This window comes from Stenella coeruleoalba (assembly GCF_951394435.1).
Source record: "Stenella coeruleoalba genome assembly, chromosome: 12".
NCBI lineage: Eukaryota > Metazoa > Chordata > Mammalia > Artiodactyla > Delphinidae > Stenella > Stenella coeruleoalba.
The window spans coordinates 88,911,485-88,934,664 of NC_137158.1; the positions used below are offsets into that span (position 1 = coordinate 88,911,485).

General features: G+C 53.6%; 1 protein-coding gene across 1 annotated transcript in view; it reads left to right on the top strand.

The window, feature by feature from the left end:
* Positions 1–2,595: 2,595 nt before the first annotated feature.
* The window catches only part of SMOC2 (SPARC related modular calcium binding 2), a 155,576-nt gene continuing 134,991 nt past the window's right edge, over positions 2,596–23,180 (top strand). The window contains exon 1 of the mRNA XM_079938949.1: positions 2,596–2,885. Within this exon, the coding sequence (XP_079795075.1) occupies positions 2,802–2,885 (84 nt within the window). The 5' untranslated portion in view covers positions 2,596–2,801. The remainder of the gene's footprint in view (positions 2,886–23,180) is intronic.

The following is a 23,180-nucleotide window of genomic DNA, read 5'->3' on the forward strand; positions in this document are numbered from 1 at the left end:
AAATTTTCTGGCCAAACACGAATTAGCCAGAAATAATAATTAAATTATATCATGCCCACAGCAAGAAAAAGAATCCTTTTGCAATTTTAGCATAGTAAAATAAATAAAAAAGTAAGCCAGTACGCCTTATACAGCATTTTGCTAATGGCCTAAGAGGGAAAGTCAGTTCAGCAATGCGAGGACGGCTGGAGTGGCGGGTCATTAGTTTCTCTTTATCATAAGGTTCATCAGTGACAAAAATTTAAATTCTGAATCCATCACCCATGATTTAGAATGGACCCTTATCTTCACATTTCCAAGAGAAGGGAACTTCTTCAACAGGCTTGTCTGTCCTGTAGGGACTGTTTGGAAAACACTGAGCTGATTATTTCCTGTCTTAATTTTGAACTAAGTGAATGTATTCTTTCTAACACTGCACCCATCTGGTATCCATGCCAGTAATAACTTTCCTGGAGACGTAAGAATGACAGACAGACATAACTATTTCCCAGTGTTTTTAATAAATGTATTATTTTTCTCCGTAAAAATGGAAACTGCTTGTCTCCCAACTCTACTTCCAGCTTCTCTCAGAAGCTAGCACTTGGCATCCAGGCCCCTGTGAGCACCTCCGGCCTGAACCGACAGTCTTTGGCTCTTTGGATGATACATTTCATTTATCTTTCCGGACTTCCTGAGGTTTTGTTGTTAATACGTGAGAGATGTGTTGAGCTTCTTGAATAAGAACCTAGAGAGCCACGGGGGTTTCTTCTGCCCCCCCCCGCTTCTCCCTACCTCAGAGGAGGTGCAGTAGAAAAGCCAGAATGGCAAGTTTTGGCATCTGGGGTCTGGTCCTGCCTTTGTTGCTCATGTGCTCCGGCTAAGACATCTGCCCTCCTTTGCTTTGTTCTTCATCTTGAAGTTGTGAGGGTGAATGAATGAACATGCTTTCAATCTTCTGACTTCTACAGAAAAGTGCACAATAGCAAATAAGTATTGCGGCTATCGGCTTGTAGTTCTCTCAATAAAGCAGAAAGGAAAACCAAAATTTTTAGCGGCGAATGTTTTGAAAGGTTTCACATGCACATTTTCCTCTTTGGATGGTCTTAGAATTAGCGGTATGCAGTATTTCCTTTGTATTTTTACCTCGATTTTTGATGAACGTTTCCTACCAGTATTCCTCAGTTACTTCGCCATCTACAGCTGCTCTGCTCACCTGTTTCTCAGACCCAAGAGCAGTCCCAGTTTTATTATAATTTCCTTCTCAAGCCAGGAGGAATGTGTTTAAGTACTTAATAGATTTTCTGGAATTTGAAGGAGAATTCACAGAGCCGCCCTCTTTCAAGAGGAGATATTTTCTTCCCCATCTTTCCATGGCTCTGTGTGTCGCTTTCCTCCTGAAAATACCAAGATCTCTACCTCCCTCCCCTGTGTGGGACCCAGTGGTTGGAACAGCCCTGCCTTTGTCTCAACAGCCAGGCCCCAAATCTTCGGATACAGCCCTGCCCACCCCCCAACTCATTGCCAAAGCTTCGGATTAAACATGGGGTTAAAAAATCCGATTTGGATTTTCTGTTTTGTTCTTTTTCTCAGTGCCCCTGACGAGTCAATCGAAGCATTGTTCTTGCAAATCTTCACTCCTCTGGTTTTCTGTGGGAGCTAGAATTAGGGCTCTTTCCTGTAAAGCCGTAAGCCAAGGAGAAACTATTTCAGCAATGTTGTCTGCAATGGATACTGTCCAGAGCGCAGAATTCTCTTGGTTTCCCACCGGTCTCCACCGACGAGTCTGCAACCTCTACCCACCCCCCCCCCCCCCCCCCCCCCCGTGCTCGCTGCAGAAACACCTGAAACGCTTTCAAAGCAGGCACGCTCCCGCCAGCCACACTTGCCCCAGGTCACTGCTACGTGCAAGTCAGACCCGAGATCTTTAGGTCCCTAAAAGCCCCCGAGTGGATTCACCTGCAGAAAAATGCTGTAGGTGCGCCACGCTCCTTGAACCTTTTGGGTGGTGTTGCGTGTTGTGCTGACAGCTGCCCTTACTGGAGAGCCAGCTAATCACTCAGCAAATTTGAGAGGCGACAATCTGGGCTGGACGAGGTAGCATTAGAGCCCAGAGTTCCAGGAGACCAAGGATGGCCGGGGACTGACCTAGGCTTCGAGTTAACTCTGTGGGATGCACCGGTCACTAGAGCCGTTCTTGCGCGGACCGGGTCAGGGCCCTGGGATGGGAGGAGGGCGATGCGCATCTTGTGGTCGTGCCCGGGGCCCTCCCAGGGTGCGCGCGCGTTGGCGTGGGCACGCGTGTGCGTGTCCGCGCGTGTGCATTTGTGTGCGTGTGTACACGCGTGTGCGTGTGTGTGCGCACGTGCAGGGAAGGAGGCAGGCGCACGCAGCACCCGCGGGATACAGCACAGCCCTGGGGGCCCCCTCTCCATCTCCTGCTGCCGCAGACCCGCGCCGGGGCGGCCCCTCGGCAGAGCGGGCGTCCAAGCTCAGCGAGCGGGGCGCGGCGGCGGGCGCGGGGGGTGGGGCTGGGGGACGGGGGGGAGGGAGGAGGGCGGGCGGGCGGGCGGGAGGAGGATCCGGGAAGCTCGGCAGTTATTTGACAGGAGCCAGGGAAGCCGCAGAGGGCGCGGAGGAGCGCCGGGTGCCGGGAGGGCAGCTGGTTGAGTCCGGGCCTCCCGGAGCGCTGGGGAAGAGGACCCCGAGCAGCCCCTCCGCCGGCTCCCCGGCCGCCGTGCCAGCGCGCAGGGCGCGGCCGCTGCTCCGAGCGCCGCCCTCGCCCTCCGGGGCCGAGAGCCCCGCCGGCCCCGCGCCCGGTCACCATGCTGCTCCCCCGGCTCTGCTGGCTGCCGCTGCTCGCGGGGCTGCTCCCGCAGGCGCCCGCGCAGAAGTTCTCGGCGCTCACGGTGAGTCCCAGCCCGCGGGGACCTGGCGGTGGCGCCGTGCCGCCTCCTGCCAGGGTCCGGCGGGGTCCCCGCGGTCCCCTTAGGCCGAAGCGCCCAGGCACGGGGAGCAGGTGACCCTCGGGGAGGTGGCGCCTCCTTCCGCCCGCGCGGCCGAAACAGGTGGGGCCTGGGCGGTTCGGCGGCGTGCGCGCGCGGGTCTGCTGGGGTCCCCCCGGCACGGGTGACGGGCCGGGGGTCCCGTGCCGCCCCAGCCACGGGGGGTGGGCAGGGCCTCGCGCGGAAACCAGGTCTCGGGACGAGGGCGCCGCCCGGCGGATTGTCCGAGGGCGGCCCCGGCGGGGCCTCGGCACCCACCCGGCCCGGTGTGTCCCGGGCTCGGCTCTCGGCGCGCGGCCGCGCGGACCGCGTGGCGCTTGCCTGCCGAGGGGGCCCTGCTCGTGGGCCACGCAAGTTTCGCCTGACCCTCCCGGAGACCCTCCCTACGTGAACTTGGAGGAAGCAGATGACACGACAAGTGAACATTGTCTTCCTTCCTGCTTAGAGCAGGCAGAAATTGGGGGCCCCCGGGGGCTCCGCGTCCTGCGCTCCCCGGCCCCGGGGCCCCGCGCCGGGTGTACCGAGCGCCAGGGTCACCGCGCCGACCGCGGCGGCTTTTGCTTTCTTAGCTGCGACTTCTCGGCGGGGCCCGGCCGCCCGGCGCGCAGTGCCAAGCGCGGAGCTCCGCGCAGGGGCCGAGCCAAGCCGCCGGCCGCCGGCTGGTCCCTGGTGTCCCAGCCCCCGGCTCGGGCAGACCTCGTGGGCTTGCAAACCCATAATTAGTGCAATCTGCAGAAACGAAAACATTCCACTTAAATGTGTTTTTGAACAAGTGCTTGAGAAAACACGAAGGGAGAGAGAACACCTCTGGTGGGGAGATGCTTTTCAGTGGCCGGGGGCTCGTCCTGAAGGCGTTTATTGTATCGAAAATACCGACGGGTGAGATGGGCTGCAGTCGGCTTCTGCTTTTCAGCAACGCTCAAGCAGCCCCCGAGCCTCTTTTTCATTTTTTTTTTCTTTCCTTTCGAGCAGTACCAGGAGGGAGTTAGTGAGTTCACGGTTCATACCTAAAATTCTTCTGGGGTCCCTGCCTTGTGTCTCACAAATGACTTGTAGATTAGAAACTGCTAACTGGAGCTTGAAGGAGGTTTTCACACGCTCGACTTTCCCTGTAGAGCCTTTATCTCCGCAGAGGGGCGGTGGAGCAAGCCTTGCTCGATGTATCCGTGTGTCTATCCATCTACACACACACAGGCGCTTAGACGCCCTCCCCCGCCACAGCGCATGCAAGGCCGCAGAGAAACAGACCAAGTCTCAAGATGAGACCCCACGCTTCTTCCAGAGATGAAGCAGCAGGTTGTCTATGGTGGCCACAGATTTCCTGAAAGTGCCCAGGGTACACGTCATCTGGGTGCTCCCCTGAGGGAACCTCCTGGGTTGGAAAAGCAGAATAGGGCGTTAGTTATTGGAATAACTGAAATCTCTACAGGTTTTCTTCTCTTTTCTGCCCTCCACTCTTCTTAGTTAAGCATTTACTTTAAGCCCCTCGTACTTTGCCTTCCCAAGGCTGCTCTCAGGAGTTCCCGGGTGGCAGTGATGCCAGCTACAGGTGGGATTCTTGTGCAGAAATGGTACATATGTGGCCCCCTTTGACTGTACTTCCTGAGGAAACCTTCTGCCTTAAAACTGCTTTTGCAGAAAAGCGCTGTGCTGCTTTCGCGCCCAGGAGAAAAGCTTAAAGCCACGACATATTTTGGCAAACTCCCCCCGCCCCCCGCTATCTAAGACATCAAGAAGTTTTGCTGATGGGCCGTGAGGGAATGTCGGAGGTGCTGGATTTTCTGTGGTGCTCATCTCTTTTCAGATCGTTTCCCAGTATTGGGGGATCTCTTGTTTCCAGAGCAATGGCTTTCTCTCTGCAAGATTTACTTCTGGTCTTTAATAAATCAGAGAGACAGTGCCCGTCCCTGGGAGACTGGGAGTGACCACTAGAAGTCGTCTGGATGTGTGACCCGAGGCGAGTTACTTAGCTTTCTTCATTTTCAGTGTTCCTATCTGTAAAGTGGGGATGAAGCAATACCCCGTGTTCAGCACGTTGCCGGGATTAAAGGTAAGGCGTTTGTGCACGTACCCGGCATGTGTCTGCTCTGTAATTCACCTTATTCCTGACAGCAGCCATGCCGCTGGGCCCGATGCCATAGTTTTCACAGGGGTCTGTGTCATTCAGATGTGGGGACACTGGCCTCACGGGGGTTCTGTCTGTCAGGGGCGTGTGTGTGGAGCACAGGGCTTTGCTCTGGATGAATATGAGCTTTACTGAGGTGAATGGTGTCCGCGTGGACGGGCAAGTGAGAAAACTCGCCCGTCTGCCCCCTTCTGTACCACCCTTTCTTCTCACGTAGAGACAGGAAGAGGCGCTGCCTCTGGGGGTTAGAAGCTTGTTGCTGTTTTCCCTGGATGACGCCTTTGTTTTCCTCTCCCTGTAGTGAAAGGTCTTAGTTGGGGGACAGTGTTGCCGGATGTGTCAGTGGGTTTGATCACCTCTGCTACTTGCTGTTTAAGACTAAGAGAATCTGCTTTGCTTGATAATTGTCTTTTTTTCCCACCAAAGTTATTCTTCAGAAATGGCACCTTTGTGTGTTTTCCTAGGACTTTCTGAGGGTTTGCATAATCGCCTGGTCATCCGTGAGCCCCGTGTTGTTTCCAATCAGCAGACGGTGCTGTGAAGTGTATCGACCCTTCCCGAATCTTGGTCCCTTTGTTTCTTCCTTCTTCTTCTAAGGCCGGATCATGTCCATTTTTTCCTGAGAATGGTTGACTTTTTAAAAAATTTCTGCTCATGGCCGAGACTAGGGAATACCTGCCAGTGTGAGTGGTCTGGTTACACATCATTCTACTCCTCAAAGATGATCGCATCATAGGGGCGGCTATACGGACTTAGACAGCCAGTAGCCCGGCCCTGGGTGTTTCCTTCCGGGCTGTGAGGCACAATGTGCCCCGTGACCCCTTCCCCGGAGTGTTTGCGGGGGGCAAGTGGATTGATTTTAGAGCTGCCTGAGGGGAACTCTGCCCACACTGAGGACGCAGAGGCCGACAGGCCCCCTTCTCATGTGGCTTCTGGCCACCCGTGACGGTGCTCCCCCGGTTCCTGTCCACCACTGAGCTTTCTTTGCTCCCAGGGCACGTTGTGTGTGTTTTCTCGTTGATCTCCCAGCAGCCTAACCAGCAGGGCTCTGCCGTGTCCATATTCCAGAGGCCCTGTTGGAGCCCCGGACACTGCCCTGATCCAGATGCTTAGAAATTCAACCCGAGGTTGTTTTTCTTCCCTAGGCAGGGTGGAGGGCTTCCCTGCACTGTTTGCTGCTGGGTCTCCTGTGAGAATGGTCCAGCTCGACCCTGCCCCTTCCCTCCCAGCCTGGCTGGCCTCCAGCGCACGGCGAGGGCAAAGGACTTGTCGGTCGGGGAGACGTGTACCGACAGAGTTGAAGTGGCTGTTTTCCACCCCTGTGTGTATCTGTTTGCTTTGAAAGAGAAGGAAGGAGTTGGGAAGGCAGGGTTTGCTCCCATGTACATGTGACCGTGTGTCATTATTGGCCCGAGAGGGTCTAATGTTGATGCTGCTGGGATGTTGGCGTGGCCCCGCCAGCTCCGGGCGACTGTGGACCATCCTGCTTGACGCTGTTCTCACTCGCTGCCCAGGCTCTCAGGGAACGATTATGGTTTCTTTCTTCTCCCGCTGCAAATGGGCTGAGTACATTTGCTGCTCTGGGAAGGCTGTGTTTCATTCATCAGCAGAAGACGGACCACGGAGGTGGTTAAGGAAAAGGAAACTAAACATCATCAAAATTTTCCAACCTAGAAGCCCATTTACATGGCGACTACAAACCCAAACATCTGGAGGAGTAACTTTAATTTTGATTTGAAATCAAGACCATAAATAAAAGTATAAGCAACTTCAGGCTATAACAAGACTGTGCAGTAAACGGGCATTGATCTAACCAACACAGGTCGCAATGGTTCAGAACAGAGCAGATTTCTAAGTAATTCTATATCAAAATGAGCCTTCCTGAGAGTCTAGGAATTTAGAATGAGGCTGTTATTAAGACGGGCAGTGGAACACTGGCGTGGAGGGCAAGGGTAACGTTTCATATGTTTGAATTAAAAGGTACACTATTCCGCACATACGAGTCATAGCCTCAGAGTGATGGACTTCCAGGTAGATTTTGGAATTGGAGAAGAAAAAGTAAGAGATAATTTTCTGAGTTCATTTATAGGAAACTAGAACGGTCACCTTTATGTTTCCCCAGTTGATGGTGTTGGTCATGGCACAAGATCCCCCTATTAATATTTGTACATCTCTAGAGCTTAAGTAACCCATAATATATTGAGTATTTAACTGAAGCCCCAGAGAGGAAAGGTTTCAGAAAATGAAATCTTAGTTTCATATGGGCTAAGAAGAAGTTATTCTAAAGGGATAATCATAGGCAGTCTTGTGTGGTTCTGTAGTCCCAGGCCGAAGACCAAAGAGCAAGGATTTGTAATAAGACGCAAATAAATAGAGGCCAGTGAAATGGTCCCTCACGTTTATATTGTCGTGATTGAGAAACAAGAAATTATAACCGGAAACTTGTACTAGCTGTCCAGATTTCATCAGAATTTTCAACAGGGAGGCCCTCTCGGGATGTCTAGTAACACTGTAATTATATTCCGGTTTTTATTACGTATGGCATGATGTGCGATATTAACCGATTAAACTGGCGGTTAAGGGAAGGTGCAATGTCAGTACAGTAAGTGAACTTTTTCTTCCTTCAACACATATCTTCCCTCTTTTCACTTTCTTCTTTTCCCTGGTCATCTTTTTTCTGTATCTTTTAGGCCTCTGCCCAAATTACAATGAACTCCCTTTGCTTCTCCTATGACCATTAATGTTACTGTTTCTTTTTTAGCGCTAGCTGAGATCCGTAAGAGGTTTTCTAGTTTCTTCCCCTCATACTCTTGCCCCTAAGAGCATCTGTAGGCCCCTCTACCGTGCTCCGGCCTGGTGCTGTGGGTCGGCCACTGCAGTCACTTTATCCCCAGCATCGTGTTACCGGCCCTGTCCATCAGCAAGCCCATGCCGACGGCAGAGTTTTAAAATGTTTTTGTCACGGGGTAAGCCAACTCTTAGCATTTGAGGTTGCTGGCAAAGAGTCTTCCAATAATAGTGAAGTTCCAGAAAGCATGACGAGTTTAGATGCACACGGTCGTCTGTGTGTGGTTTTTTTTTTTTTTTTGTCTGTGTGTGTTTGATGTTTGGTCCAGAACACTTCAGGATGCACGGCAGAATCTATTAGGTCCATTTCATTTGGGATGTTCTCACATCTGTTGGGTTTTAGTCACTGCTGAAAGAACAAGTTCGTCACCTTGTTAGCCCCCAAATGCTCTAGTCTATAGGTGGTTCTTGCCCAAGGTGGGTTGTTTTGTGTATTTATCTTTGACTCTGTTCCGTATAATCAAGGCTCCAGGAGCAAATGGGTCCAGCTTACCTACGAGATGACAGCATGGCAGACACGAGATTTCCTTCCTGGGATTAAGAAAATCTGTCTCATTTCCTATGGCTTTGCCTGTCCTGGTCAGGTCTATCCCATACCAGCCCCCAGTGGACTGAAAAAGACAGACGCTTCCCTAGCTCAGGCCACGGTGGCTTGTGAGGTGGGGCCTCGGGGCCTCGGGGCCTCGGAAGAAGGTGGCACTGGCTCTCGTCTGATCCAGACGTGAGTGCTGACTGCTGGGCAGTGGACCCCTTACTCCTGCCAGGGAGCCACATTTCTCCGTTTCAATGAAAAGTGCATAAGAAATGTTTTTTTTATTACTCTGAGGAATGATGAAAAAGTACATTGCCCAGTGGGAAGACTGTTGATTTTAATTTCTTAGGGCACCTTGTCCGTTGAGGACGGTGAGATGTGTGGTTGCCATGGTTACCTCTGGCGTGGCTGACCCGTGTTAGGTGTTGTCGCTCTGACGCGTAACTCACGACTGAACCCTAGTGTTGAGGTTTTGACGTGTAATTGCTCTTTTCTCCCTTTCTTTGCTCATGTCTAAGTGCTTCTGGGGCCCAACTTCATCTTCAGAAGAACATAGCGTAGACTTGCCTTTTCCTCCTCGTATCTGGTTAACCGTTTCTGGTTACTCACATAACTAACTCAGGCACAGGTTCATCTCTCTTCACATGAACTCCATCCACATAATTGCACTTTCCTTGCGCTACGATAGTTTTTCTTATAACGTTGAGAAAAAGAGACAAATGCAAAGACACATCACAGAGCCGCTCTGGGTCACTTCCTCAGTTTCGGACGTCACTGTGGGGTCGTTCCCTACATGACACATCAGAGTCACATAAAGAGACGTCATAAGATACAGTCACGCCATTGATGAGAAACACTCTTAAGTATGGAGCAGAGAGTACAAAATAAAAATAGAATAATTCCGTTTATGCTTATCATTTTAAAAAACAATTCAAGAGGTCTGAACGAAGGTATCTAGCGGAATCTAGCGCATTGTCTGTTTTCAGTTGTCTATCAATTCATTCCGCAGAGGACTTGGGTCTGTGTCATCAAGACTTAAAAAAAATAAGTACATTTAAAATTAATTTAAAAACTTGACCTTTGAAAGACAGAAATGACTGTCCTGCAGTTTTGTGGTGGCTGCAGGCTTACGACGGCCGAGTGAGTGGCATTTGGGAATTTCATGGCCAGCCTTGGGGTCAGGGTTCTGGGCAGCATGGCGCCCGGAGCCCTTTCTGTGACATGACATCAGCTTTATACAGCAGGAGATACATGTGAAGGTTTCCCTCACTCCTTCTCAGAGATCAGCCACTTAAGTGTTTGCTGCCCCTGTTTTAAGGGACTGTCACCTTCTTCACAGGGAGGTGGTCGAGTCGGGGGCAGACAGACGGAGCTCAGTTCCTGTCATGTCCACCGCTGGTCAGGGCTCTGCTCTCAGGGCCAGGCCCGTCGGTGCCAGAGGGGCAGGAGCTGTCGGCCAGGCCACTGTGGCTGTTGCGTTGCACGTGCTTGTGTCAGAGGAGGAGGAGAGGAAGGTCCGTTTCTCCCGTGGCACCAAACTGACCGTGACATCAGGGCCCTCGCCAAGGAAAGTCTAGGCCAGGAAGACCTTTGTCCTTGGGAAACAGATACGTGGAAAGTTTTAAACATTAAAAAGAGAGGTAAGGAGAAATTCTGCACTAACGCCGTTGACTGTGGAATAAAACCTGTCATCAGGAGGGTTCTCCTTGGACCTGGGTACCCTGGAGGACCTTGCTTTTAATACAGGCTGAGAATCACATAATCTTTAAAATTGTCATCTACTGATGAATCAACAGTTCACATCATGTGCTTTCCTTGGGCCACGTACTTAGGTATTTAAGGAAGATCACTAGGTCTTTGAAGCCCAGATGCCCTCCGTGCCTCTTCTGTATCTTCCTGTCCCGACCCTTTCCTCCCAGGCCCGGTTCCGTCTTCCCGTGTTGGAGGAACTTGGAAAGTGAGGTGCGTTACGGACATCCATGCCCACCTGCTCCCACTTCCCACCCTCCCTTCTAAGGCATCCCCGCAGGTTCCCCCTCTGCTTTCTGAACCAAGCTCTGCTCTGAGCTCTGGTTGGTCCACACCCTTTGATGAGCCCTCGGGACCAGACACGAGATCTCAACAGAGGAGCATAACCTTGCTTGATGACACTGGGGTGTGGTTGGCCCACTTGCCCAAGTCACTTTCTGAATCTGAGGTTCCGTTAAGCCAGTTCCCCCCCCCACCCCCGCAGCACTGTTTCTTTGAACGTTTTGAACCCGTAAGTGGTGTATACGTTATTCCTGTTAAAACTAGATTTGCGTCCTGACCCCGTTACCAGGTTGGAACTAGCCCCTCAGGCTCTCGTAAATCGGCTAAGCACTCCTCCACCTTCCTGTAAATGGGTTGGCCTGGGGACATTGAGGGATGGGCTGGGACTCACTCCCAGGAGATGAGACCCAGGGCCTTTTGTCTCTGCTGCAACGATTCCCTGCACCAGGAAATATCCCCAGGGGATTTGGGTACGTGCTCCGGAAAGAATCGGTGACTTACAAATCATCAAACACTAACTTGGACTCCCAAGTACGCGTCCTGTGACTCTTACTCAGGCCCGGTATGGACACTTTGTGAAGGAAGGTGTTGGACCCGCTGCGAGTACTCAGGCAGCGCTGGTCTCCACCCGTGCTGCACCGCGCAGGGCTGCCGTCTCCTGGGCACACCGACTTGCTCTCCCAGCACCGGCGTGAGAACATCCCGCACGCGGACCGAAACTTCAGTGTAACGCAGTAAACGGTCTTTACAGCCTGCACTTTTCTCTTGTAAAGTAGAGAGAGCCGGTTTCCGGTGCTGGTAACAGCCCTGCCAAGCCGCCCTGTTCCTTTCGTGGGTGCGTGTGTTTTAAATTTTTGCAAACACCTCAGGGCAAGGAAAGTGAGTAACAGCTCTGACCTGAACGTACACGTCGACTAAGCTTGTAGCTTTGCAGGATCCACACATGATGGGCTCGTGCTCATCAGGTCTTCATTCTTCAGAGGTTTATCTTTTGGAGGGAGTTGCCAAAGCGAGATCTTTCTTTTCACTCGGAGATATAATCCAGGTGGAGTCACGAATCCCTTTCCCTGCGCCCGTGGCATCTCTCCGCCGTTTACACCCGGCTTGAGACGCAGGTGCGGCTCCAGGGGAAGCGCCTCTTCGTACTGTTCCGTCGCCGGCCACACGAGGGCGCCCGAGAGCAGCCTGCTCCGCCGGGGCGGGCGGGCAGGGGTCCGCGGGTGGGCTCGGGCTCCACCCCCCGCAAAGCTTCTGCCACTTGGCGACTTGGGTCGTCACCTAGCCTGGGTTCAGGCGCCACGTTCAACTTTCCAGTTTTAGAGGTTTGACTCATGATGCAGGGACACTAAATTAGGGAATTAACAACCAAGGGACGTTTTTATTTGAGGTTTCCAGCAACTTTCTTTGGAAGTCTGGGATATGCAGGTTAAGTTCAGGGCGATTACTCAAATACCAGGTAAGAGTGCTGTGTACCCGAGGCAGGATTTTGGCTTTAATAAATGAAGCCAGGAGAGATGCCCCAGTGGGCTGTCTGCTGGGCCCGGCTGCCGGCAGATGCAGTTTCCTTTCTGCCGCAAGATCTGGTCACTTAGTGAATGGATTTTATTCAGAGCAGTGGCTTCCCTTACTTGCAGGCTAAATTAATATTGTATTTCAGCGTTCTTTGGGGGTGGACGTTCTTAGACGTGTCCATTTTATGATGGATTTTAACCCGAAAGAACATTAACTGCAGAAAATCAACAGTCTGTGCTCAGGCTTTCAAAGCCTGTCTTCCAGCCGAGCCTTTTCCCAATAAAATCTGCAAACTCGCTTTGTTGGGGGAAGGCTCGGGGGAGGTGCGCCCCGGCCCCGCTTCCCTCAGACACTTTCTTACCGACCTCTGGCCAGAAACCAGTTACATTTCTTTGCATCCAAAGATCTGAAGGTGGTTTAAAAAGTCCTAATTGGCCCCATTCAAATTCTCACCAATGTTCCCTCCCCTTGCCTCCTCTCGGCCGCCGTTTTCTTCCCTTGTTCGTTTTTTACATGACAGAGGAAGGCCAGCCTCACTGCCTGCAGCCGTGGCCGCAGGTCGTACCGCAGACGTTGGGCGGAGGGGCCATGCCCGTGTTCTGAGGTCCCTTCGCAGCTGTGACCTCTTCAGAACCTGGCTTATTTCCAGGCTCAGCCCGGCCTCGCCGTGGTCCCCGTGTCTATGAGGGGGACTCGGGGAGCCGGCAGGTGATGCTGGGTCCCAGAGGCTTCCTGAGACTCCGGGGGGCCTGGACGCCCGGCATCGCCCCTCTGCCCCCAGATGGCAGCGCAGTGGTGTGGACACGCCCCGGACGCTCTGTCCTGTACGAGTGTGGAATCCTCGGTGTGGGCGCACGTGCAGCGTCCCCCGAGTGCTGAGGTCAGGAAGTGGGCTGTGGGCTTAGGCCTGGGGAGGGGCCCCCTCAGGCCTTTCTTCCTGGGGACTGTTGCCACGTTAGCCCTGGTGCTCTTCTTATCCAACCCCCTAATTTAACACAAAAGGGTACAAGAATTTCATTGGCCAAGACATGGTAGAGAGTTAGTTAACCTCTGTGTCCCTCTTTCTCTGTGTGTCTCTGTCTCTGTCTCTCTCCAGCCCTCGGGCTTTCTGCAGTCTTGCACCGTGTGCACGTGGTCACTTCCAGCCGGCCTCGCTCTTCGTCTGCGCTGTGACCCTGCCAGGCTGCCTCCTGCCCACACCAGGGAGCTCGGGTCTCCGGTCAGGGCAGGGAGGACAGACAGGCCCGAGGACTGGGGCTCAGTGAAGTGGAGGGTCTGAGAAAATATGTAAATTAACCCAGAACTTGACTCAAAACCAAATTCTAACTTTTTAAAAAAAAATTACAAATGGTGTTTTTTTTTCACTTTTTCTCCTTTAATACTACTTTCTGGGTTTTCCAGTTTCACTGAGCGCTCAGAACAGCCCTCTGTACCTTTGCAGCAGTGAGATCCAAGCTCTTAGGACTCAGCATCCCTCGCTGTCTCGGAATTCCCAAGGTAGAGCAGGGGACGGGGGTTGGAGGTCTGCCAGTGGGGCACCCAGCTGTGCCTGAGGACGGGTGCAGGTAACTGCCTCATCCTTCAGCCCAGCGCTCCATCAGTTTGCTTTTGGGATTCCCTTAACGCACATCCTGGGGAGTGGAGGGGCTTTGATGGAGAAAAGGTGAGCAAGAGCACCGTGAAACGTGTAGGTAAAATCACCGAATGGCACTCGGGCTGTGTCTGGACGTGCTCGGAGGAGTGATGGACCTGACCTCTCAGCCGGGTGCCTGTCGCTGGCAAACAGGTCACTGTCCAGCGTCATGCGGCCTTTTGTCCAGCAGACACAGCAATGGACAAGGGTTGGGGCCAGTGTCCAGATGTCACTGTCAGAAATGTGGCCCAGAAGGTGGCTCTCAGCTGAGCCCTGAGGGTCTGGGAGGCAGCCAGGGGGGTGGGAGGGGGCTGGGAGCATCCTGTGCAGAGGACCACCCAACAGACGGGTGGGGGCCTCATTTGGGGCCCTGGAAGGATGCAGGGGGTGAGCGGAGCATGAAGGGCCCTGAGGAGGGCTGCTCAGCCAAGAGGAGCCTTCCCAGGTGTCAGAGCAGAGGTGCAGGCAGGCTCCTGGAGCAGCCCTGATGCTGGGCGGGGGCCAGGCTGGTGGTGCAGGTGTGATGCTGGGCGAGGAGGCCCTCGGCCTTTCCAGCTGTTCCGCTGACTCGTCTTCACTGCAAGGCCATGTTCTCTCCTCCACCCACACCCTGGACGGGAACGGGGCAGCTGGCTTGGGGCTGGAATATGAGTTTTCCTTAAAAAGTGAAAGAAGTACACGGCGAGCTTTGTGACAGGCGGCAGTCTCCCCCTGAGAAGGAGTGGCAGTGCCGGGAGCCTGTCAGCCCTGGAAGGTCCGACGGGCGTCCCACCCAGCGGAGGGACCCAGGGCAGTGGCCGTGCTTCCTGCCGGTGACGTCCTCCGTGTGCTGACCTCCGTCGGGTTGGCCTCGTTTGAACTGGCAGCAAAGCCGTGCAGCCTGGTGCCAGATCAAGGTGAGATGGGAGAGAGAAGCCCCATCACCTTTTCAGGACAGTGCCTTGGAGTCTCGGGCGACAGGTGCAGTTGGTCAGAGGAAGGGTGAGCCTTCTTCTCCTGGGAGAAGAGCAGAGATTAGGTCCCCTGAGAGTGGTGGGAACGGCTGGGCCCTGGGGAGGAGCTGGCGAGAAGCAGAGGGGGCTTTAACAGCCCACGTGGGGACCAGGCAGGGAGCTCATCACGAGGTCAGGTTAACGAGCGCTGTCTTCACAGTTGTGCCCGCGAGATGTGCGCTCAGGGAAATAAAAGTGAAACTGAGGCAACAGGACTTGTAAGAAGACCTGGCCAGGGGCACGATTACGCACGTGAACGTAACGTGGCTACTTTTCCACGTCATGCTGGAATTGTTTCATCTGGGCAAACGGTACGAAATTCGGAAGAGTGGTGCCCCTCCTGGACGGCCTTGGTCTCCTGAGGTTTCCCGTCACTCAGCCCCACTTGCGAGCTGTGGTAACCTGGGCTCTCCCGTGGACTGTCAAGTGGGGTCGATGCTTAAATACTTTGAACCAAAGCACGCGAGACTTCGGGTTAACTGCATCCCAGGAACCAAAACCTCAGAGCAAACGTAGCCACCGCGTGGCCGCCGCCTCCACGGCCTGTCTTTCAGGGAAGCCGCGTCCTGGGTGAGCCTGGAGGCCTGGGGACCGTGACAGGCGGTGACAGTGGCCCTCCTGTGGGACTCGCTAAATGACAGTGATTCATTCCCTGTGTTTGCCTCTGAATTATGAAGTGACCCGGAGACACCGTTTGTAGAGATGCAGGATGCTGGATTCCAGTCTCACGTATGTGGTTGAAATCATCCTCTCACAGCATTGCGGTGGCCGAGGACACGTCTCCCAGCCGCCTCGGAGAGCCCTGCGGGCCGGGGGGTGGGATGGCAGTCTGGCCTCTGCTCCCGCAGCCCGAATTCCCTCAGGGTCTTGCCGGGACTCCGTCTGGACAGTAGGCCCGGCGGAGGGAAGGCGCTGGCTTTTCCAGAAGCTTTGGTTTTCCAGAAGCTCTCTCCTTCTCTTCCCTTTAGTCTAAGAGGAGCATCCCCGATCTGTTTCGTCTCTCATTGTAGCTGTTCCTGGCTCCCTTGCCTCGGGTTTGCTGTCCTTCTCTGATAGACACTGTAGGTCCTGTCATGAGATACACTCGGATGTGGGATTTAGGACAACTCGGGCCTCTAGGACTTGTTTGGAAAAGACTGGAGGGACCTTGTGATGATGAGATCCTGCATGTGTGTCCCAAAGACAGGACGTCGCGGCTCTGGTGCAGGAGGACGCCTCGCTGCGGCCCCGTCTCTGGTCCTCAGAGGTGACTAGTGGTCACGGCAGGAGGACTTGGCCGGCCTCCCCGGGGGCGGTGGTCTCACGGTGCCCACCCATCCTGGGGGTCTGGGGCTCAGGGGCCACCACTCCGGCTGTGGTTCCTGGATTTGCGGATTCTGGAGCGTTGGGTGAGCCACAGGCTCGGCCTCCAGTGCTGCAGGAGGCGGACTGTCCTTTTCTGTCACCACATGGGTGACCCAGGCTGCCCTGGTCACCTTGTCCCCCCTGGGGCTCTGGCAGAGAGTCCGGCTCCGGGGAGGGAAGCAAGGCCCCGGGCTGGACCAGCACCCCCAGGAGCCCTCCCCCCGCCTGGCTCTTCTCGGCGTGGAGGCGCCGCGTGCCGTCCCTTCTGCTGCAGCCTCGCCTGACGCCTGCAGCGAGCCTGTGCTTTGCGGGCCTTTGCTCTCTTCTGCCCCTCGCTCTCCACAAACACCAGCTCTTTCCCCAGGAGGCCTTCCTGACCCTGTGGTCGGTCAGGCCAACTCCACATGCAGGAGCAGAAAGCTAGGGGTCTTCAGTTGTATATTGTGTATACAGTGTTGCATATTGTATGCATTCCCCATACACAATATACAACTGTGTATACAGTGTTGTATACACAATATACAACTGCTGTGTAGTTGTGTGTTCTTATTACCCTTCTCCTCTTATAACTAAGAGCTCGTTTGTTGGGTGCAGCTCGGGGGTCAGCACGATGCAGCGGTTTAACTTAGGGAGCTTGTGAAGGGCTCCCGCTGCTGTGGTTGGTAGCATGGAGGTCAGGGTGGAGGTGACGTTTCCTGCGTCCAAGACCTCGTTCGCAGTGACACCCCCCTGCCCCGTGCTGACTCCCGCCCCTCCGCTCCCCATGCAGTGGGCGCTCAGTTCTTCCCATTTTGCAGATGAGGAACTTGGGACACGGGTGATTAAGCCAACCTGCCTGGGCCGGGTTGGCTCCTGGCACGAGGGCTCATGTAAGAAGGTGCTCTCAGCTCAGGTTCTGTTGAGTGAGGCACTCAGGCCAGAGGCTTGAGCCTGGCCAGCCACGGCCAGAGTGTGTGTGGCTGATTCCACTGGGTCCTCGGACGAGGACTCTGGGTCATGGGTGGGAAGCTTGCTGCGGCGTCTGCAGGGAACATTCCCCAAAGGGATCCTTGGAAGATAAGTTCTTGGAATTAGTCACATGTCGGACGACCCCAGGGAGGGCCGTGGGCGCCGTGGACCTGTGGCTGGGCCCTGGGTCGGGCTGTTTGCTGCCTGGGTGTTTGCCTAGGGGGTGTCCTGGCGGGAGCAGCCCCGAGTCTCCCGGGCTGTTCCTCCCAGTCCTTTCGTTTCCTGGTGTCTGAGTCACACGTAGCTTTCAAATAGCAGGTGTTTGGCTTTTATTGTCCTGATTGATCCATGTTTCTCTCGCTGAGATTTTAAACTGTTTAGAGACCCTTTGAAGATACCTTTTAATTAATTGTAAATAAGATAAAGTTCACTCTGGTTTACTGATAGCACAGAAGATTTTCTCAGGTGCACTTAACGTGCCTCATACTTACAAGGCTACACCCATGCGATGCGTGCTTGAGACGCGTACAGTGAAACACCCTAGGGCTCCTCAAATGGAATAACCCCTAAACTCCAGTCCCCCAAGCAGTTTCTTAGGAAGAAATGACTGGATCTCCTTCTCAGGAGACTGGGGAATTAGAGGGAGCTTCTGGTGATCTGTTCATCAGCCCCTTCCTTTTATAAGGAGAGCCCTGAGGCCCCTGGCGGCTGGGGGTAGCCAGGTGTGCAGCCCAGGTGTCTGGACTCCGCGTCCCCCGATTTCTGACACCTGCCTCCGCTGGCTGAATGTTTAACGTGAAATTTAATGCCAGATTTTAACAAAAATGATTTCAGCATCTAAATCTTCCTCGTGTCCTACATTCATTATTATAAAGAACTGATTTTGGTGGAAACGTGGTAATAGACAGTGACACTACTGCTTGAAATTAACAGATGCAAGATTTTGTGAATGTCATTGTGGCTCTTCTTTGGAGAAACGTTGGGTACGTGACAAAGTAGTGACCTGTGCCCTGGAGGACGTAAGGAGGGGCTGGAGGAGCCCCTCGGACCCTGGTTCCGACTCTACGAGCCCTGCACGTGTCCCCAAGATGCCTTACGCGGTGTGTGGTTGAAAGGATAAGGAAAACCTAATTGCATCCCCGATGGTGTTGAGCCCACTGTGAATTTCAAAGAATTTCTTGTAAGATCTTAGGCGCTTTTTAGAGAAGACCTAAGAGCAAGGTATGCAGGGTAACTTGCGGGTGTGTCTCCCCTTCACTGGAGGCAAAGGAAGGGTTGATCTGGTGGCTTTTCATTTGGCTGTTGTGCTCCACGTCTAATGCTTCCTTTCGATATTTAGTAAGAACCTGATGTTGAGTTTCGGTGCAACTGGAAGCATTTTGGATGTTAACTAAAATCTTTGCTATAGTAGCACCTTTCATGCAGTAGAATCTGCACCTTTAATTCCACAGAATCCATCTTTACATGGAGACCTACAGTTCTCATCGTTAAATTAGCAAATAATAGACACGTCCAATGGGAAGCTTGGCAAGAGGTGTTGGAAACACGCCCCCTCCCATGACGTCGGCTCTCCGCATGTGTATAGGGTGCTCAGGCCGTCCTGCTGTTTTCTAGGTGCTGGTACTTGAAGCTGTGATGTTCCAGGTCCAGGACGTGATAGGCATTGAGATGACACATTGGTTTCTCAGAAGGGTGGTCCTGTTGGCCACCACCCACCCCTGCTTTCTCTCGCCTGGGCACGGCTTCCCTTACAGGCGGTCCCATGGCAGGTTTTGTCCAGTTGACCAAGAGGCCTGAGCTGTGCCCTGCCCACACCCACTCATCCTCTGATTCCCCCCTTCACTGTAGGCCTGAGTGACACGGGTCCCCAGAGCCCATCAGGGTAGCCTGCTTCTTGGGTAACCTAGGGATCCAGTGCCCTGAAGTGTAATGAAGTTCGTGCCGATCGACCTACGATAGGTTGTCCTCGGGGAAGCTTGGCTTTGCCGTGAGTCAGGAATGCACTGATGTCTGCGGATTGAACGGTCCTTCCTCTGCGAGACGTGCTCCCTCTGTCCCAGGCCTTGCCCAGGTGGCCTTGGTTTGAAGGTTTGGGGCTCCTCAAGCTAGGGCTGGGCCCTGTCCTCCCTCCCAGCGGGTCCCTCGTGGCCCAGGCCTCGCCTGCCCCGTCCAGTCATGGTGCTGGACACACGTGAGGCTCCCACTGGGGCTCTGATGACCGACTCCAGTGCCCACCAGGGACGGTAGGGGAGAGGAGTGCATGGTGGGCTCAGAGGACATGGGGGGAAAGGCTCACTGAAGAGGCACCAGTGTGGGACAGACCTGAGCTCAGGTGCTCCCCGGCTGTCTTGTGCACCCAGGCTGTGGTGTCCTGACACTGCGAGGCACTGAGAACAGGAAGTACCCTTGGAGAAGGGCCAGGTGGGTGATGGGGAAGTAGGAGAAACTGATCTTCCTGCAGTAGCCAGATTCAGATGACCTCATTGCAGGTTACCTGTAATAGTACAAAGCCGCTGGTACAAAGGTCCCCATGTTCATCTGAGGGTGCTCTTTGAGTCCCATTCCTGCGGAAAACAGACGTGGGACCCCAGGGACATGTGCTTCTGAGTCCTTGTGTCCTCAGGGGGTCACCACCGCCCTCCCCGTCTACCCAGGCCTCAGGTTCTCTGCCTTAAAATACTCCACTGACCCAAACCAGAAAACAGAAAATATCAAAATGCAGGGGGAAATGGCCTGCATAATATTAAATAACGCGCCCCTTTTCTCCCCCTATATTTACCGTAAGGATAATCTCATCTTAGCACATGGACACGTTCGTCGTGAAGACATCAAGCTGAGGTGCTTTTGCAGTTCTCGGCAGAGTGAAACAGGGTCGGTGGTTGAGGTGGCGTCTGTTGACGGTTCTGCGTTCTAGCAGACGGGAAGAGTGTTCCCTAGTGATCTAAAGGGAAAAGCCGTGATTTCGAGTGGTTGAGAGGTTCCTAAAGTCCGGTAGTTTGATTTTTCCATTTGATGCATGTAGAGGGCTGAAGGCATCTGATATCAGAATATGAAGGGACGTGAGGACTTGGGGAAGGAACGTGGCCCCAGAAGGAGGTAAATTTGATGAAATGAAGTGAGGCGGACAGGCACCTTCATTTGATGAAATGAAGTGGACAGGCACGAAGAAGATTAATGTCCTGCTGGGTAATACCCTGCACTCTGGGAAGGCACCGAGCTGAAACCTTTTGTCTTTCCTAACACTTTTCAGACGACCTCAGGACACGGTAGAGGGCCAGGCGGGGCCCCAGGGCGTGTGCTCAGATGGCATCACCCGACGGGGTGGCACGAGGGTGGGGACGGAGACTTCCCCTGGTGGGGCCGGCGAAACAGAGCTGGGATTGGGCTCTGCCGTGCGGCAGTTTATCTCTGGTGTTAAAATCTGCTTCCACGTTGATAACAGCTCTGGGAGCTGGCCCTGCAGTTAATTCCTTCCTAGACAATTAACTGTCATATGTCCAAAATCCACCCACAGGGCCGCTGTCCAGGGCCGTCTGGGTGTGTTATTGTCATTGTGGAGCAATAGACAGGTTCTCCAAGAAGGAAACCAACACTTGGGGGTGATTAGCACGTGACCGGCTCAGACATAATCAGTTCTGTGAATATTCCGTTCCCACTGTTTTCTAACCTACCTGTTCCATGTAAGGTTCAGAAACCCAAGTGCCAGATACCACTGGCACGATGTACCCACCAGCCACAAGTAGACGGCCCTGCAGATATCCTGTATCCAATGTGTAACAGACTGTTACACGTTGATTATTGAACTTGTAAGTAGTCCTATGTTGCAGGTTTCCAGATTTCCCTCCAGACCGTACTAGTTAACTTTACTCTACCATCATAGAAAAGGTATCTCTGGGATAACTTTGTGTTAAAGAAAATCGTTTGGGAAAAGAATAAAGAGCATGAAAGTACCAGAGAGCGAAATTGCAGATAAGCTCCCCAGAAGCCTGAAGTCCCTTCAAGCTAATCCCAAGGTGGATTAGCTGCCGTCGTGCGGTCAGGTCACCCGGACCCCAAGGGTGCTATGGTCTGCGTAGACGGGACCAGTGCTCTGAGGAGGGCGAGGGCTCCCCAGCCCACAAGAAAGCCCGGCCCGAAGGGTGGGCTGCTTATGTCTGGAAGATGCCCTCCCCATCACTGCATTTATCAGCGCTAGCTGCCCGCCCCCATCACTAGCTTGCCAGTGTCTTGCCGCTTCATTTATTCTGCAAAAAAGTAAGCTATTTGCCAAAGCTTCAACATGCTCATTCTTTTCTATTTTTAGTAAAAATGATTTTCCCCATGGGTTTATATACTTTCTACTCAGGAACAAGCGGGCATAAATCCGGCAGCTGTCACTTTGCGGAGTCTTTGTTAAAAAATTCTTTTGGTTCCAGACCGAAGGCCAGCTTGCTCTTAACTTCCGGACACTTCTGAGTCCCCCCGCAGAAGTGCTGGGCTCCCCGTGGAGAGATGTGCTCCAGTTGTCAAGGTGCAGACGCTGCTGGGCCGTCAGCTGAAAGAGGGTTTGTGGTCAGTGCCACCTGGGGCAGAGGGTCACTCGGCTGCCGGTGGACCGGTGACCTCATGGCTCTGTGAGCTGTAAAAACCGCACTCGTTTCTCACCTCGACATTCTCTGTTCAAAGGACATGTTTTGTGAAGCCTGATATGAAATGAGATGAAGTTGGGGTCCTTGGGAAAGTGGGGTGTCCCCCGAAGCCAGCCGCCTGGGCTGAATTCGGGGCCTGTGGTGTTGGTGGGGAGGGGCTGAAAGGACCTCTGGGCAGCGTTGGAGGGAAGGGTGAACGTGACCGTGGCTGGGTCGCCACCTGCTGGATCTGTGAACCAAGAGGCCACTTTTCTCATTCAGAGTCAGGGAACCGAGGTCTGGAGGAGAAAGCACGTTTTCGGGTCCTGTGCACACGCCCTGCGTGTGCTTCCGGCCGTTGTCCCAAGGATGGACTCTTCACCCCTGGATGCGGGCGCACATGCCCTGTTCACCCCTGTGTGGGTGAGGCTCCTACAACCCCCTGCGGCTGCAGCCTTCCGTCCTGAGCCAAAGGTTCAAACCGAATAGGACTTACGTCTCGTCCGCGCGTCTCATGGCAGGTGAACTAGGCTTAGCTCACCTTGTTGTGAACAGTTGAGTCTTACTGTCAGATGCCCCCCTCCTGAGTTTATCCGGACCTTTCCTGTGGACCAGGGCTGCTTTTCCTTTTGATCTGCTGAGCATGGTATTATTCTTATTTAGACTTTGCTTAAATTCAATGTGACGCCTGTTATGTGAAAGGGTTTACTGTGTCTGTGATGAAACGACGGCAGAAGGTTGTAAGCTAGTCTGTGTTTCTGACGAAGCGCCACTAATTATGTTTTTTTGTCGTTTAATGGATGCATTTCATTGGTAATTATTCCTGAAAACCACTCCAGGAAGCTGGTAGGTTTGCAGCCTTTGACATTTCCTGGCTTAACTAAGACACTCCCTGAATCAGTATCAACAACACAGAAGAAAATGAGGAGCTGGGAACAAAGTGCTTGGAATACTGACCCGTGTTTGTCTCCAGGCAGATAAATGAGAAGCTCTGGGGCTTTCACGTCCCAGAGGCTGAGAGCAGATACGGAGCGTGTGAGGTCAGGGCCCTGAGGGTCCTGCCGTGATTCTGGGAGCCGAGGTCCTGCAGGGAGGGACGCCACTAAAATCACTGAGCGTTGGTGCTGATGATGAAGTTTTCTAACCGCAAAGCTCACGTCTGCATCACAGGCTACATGTGTCCCAAGTGCTGTATTAATATTTTAACAAGTCAAGCAGTTTTATTGATGATTCTGCTCTCCCGTGTCTCACGTAGTCAATAGAGTCTTAGAAGTTAGCGTTTTGTGCTGATCGCATAATGCGGGTCTGGCTGCCCTTCCCTGGTGGCCCTGCTCATCCCTGGGCTCGGGCTTCCGCTGCTCCAGGACCAGAGCAGGGCCAGGGCAGCCCCCAGGCCTCCCAGGGGCCACGCTTCCTCTCCCTAACTGTGGGCTGGCTCTTCTGCGGCCGACTGCCAGAAGGATCTTATCCCGGGGTAAGAGCTGTGCCTTCCAGGGTTTGTCTCTGCTTACGCCCTGCCTTATTCTCTCGGAAATCCCAGAGCAGAGCATTCCCCAGTGAGGCACATTTGGCAAGACCGACAGCAGGCAGGTTTTGCGAGGGGTAATTGAGCGTGTTTTGTAAACAGG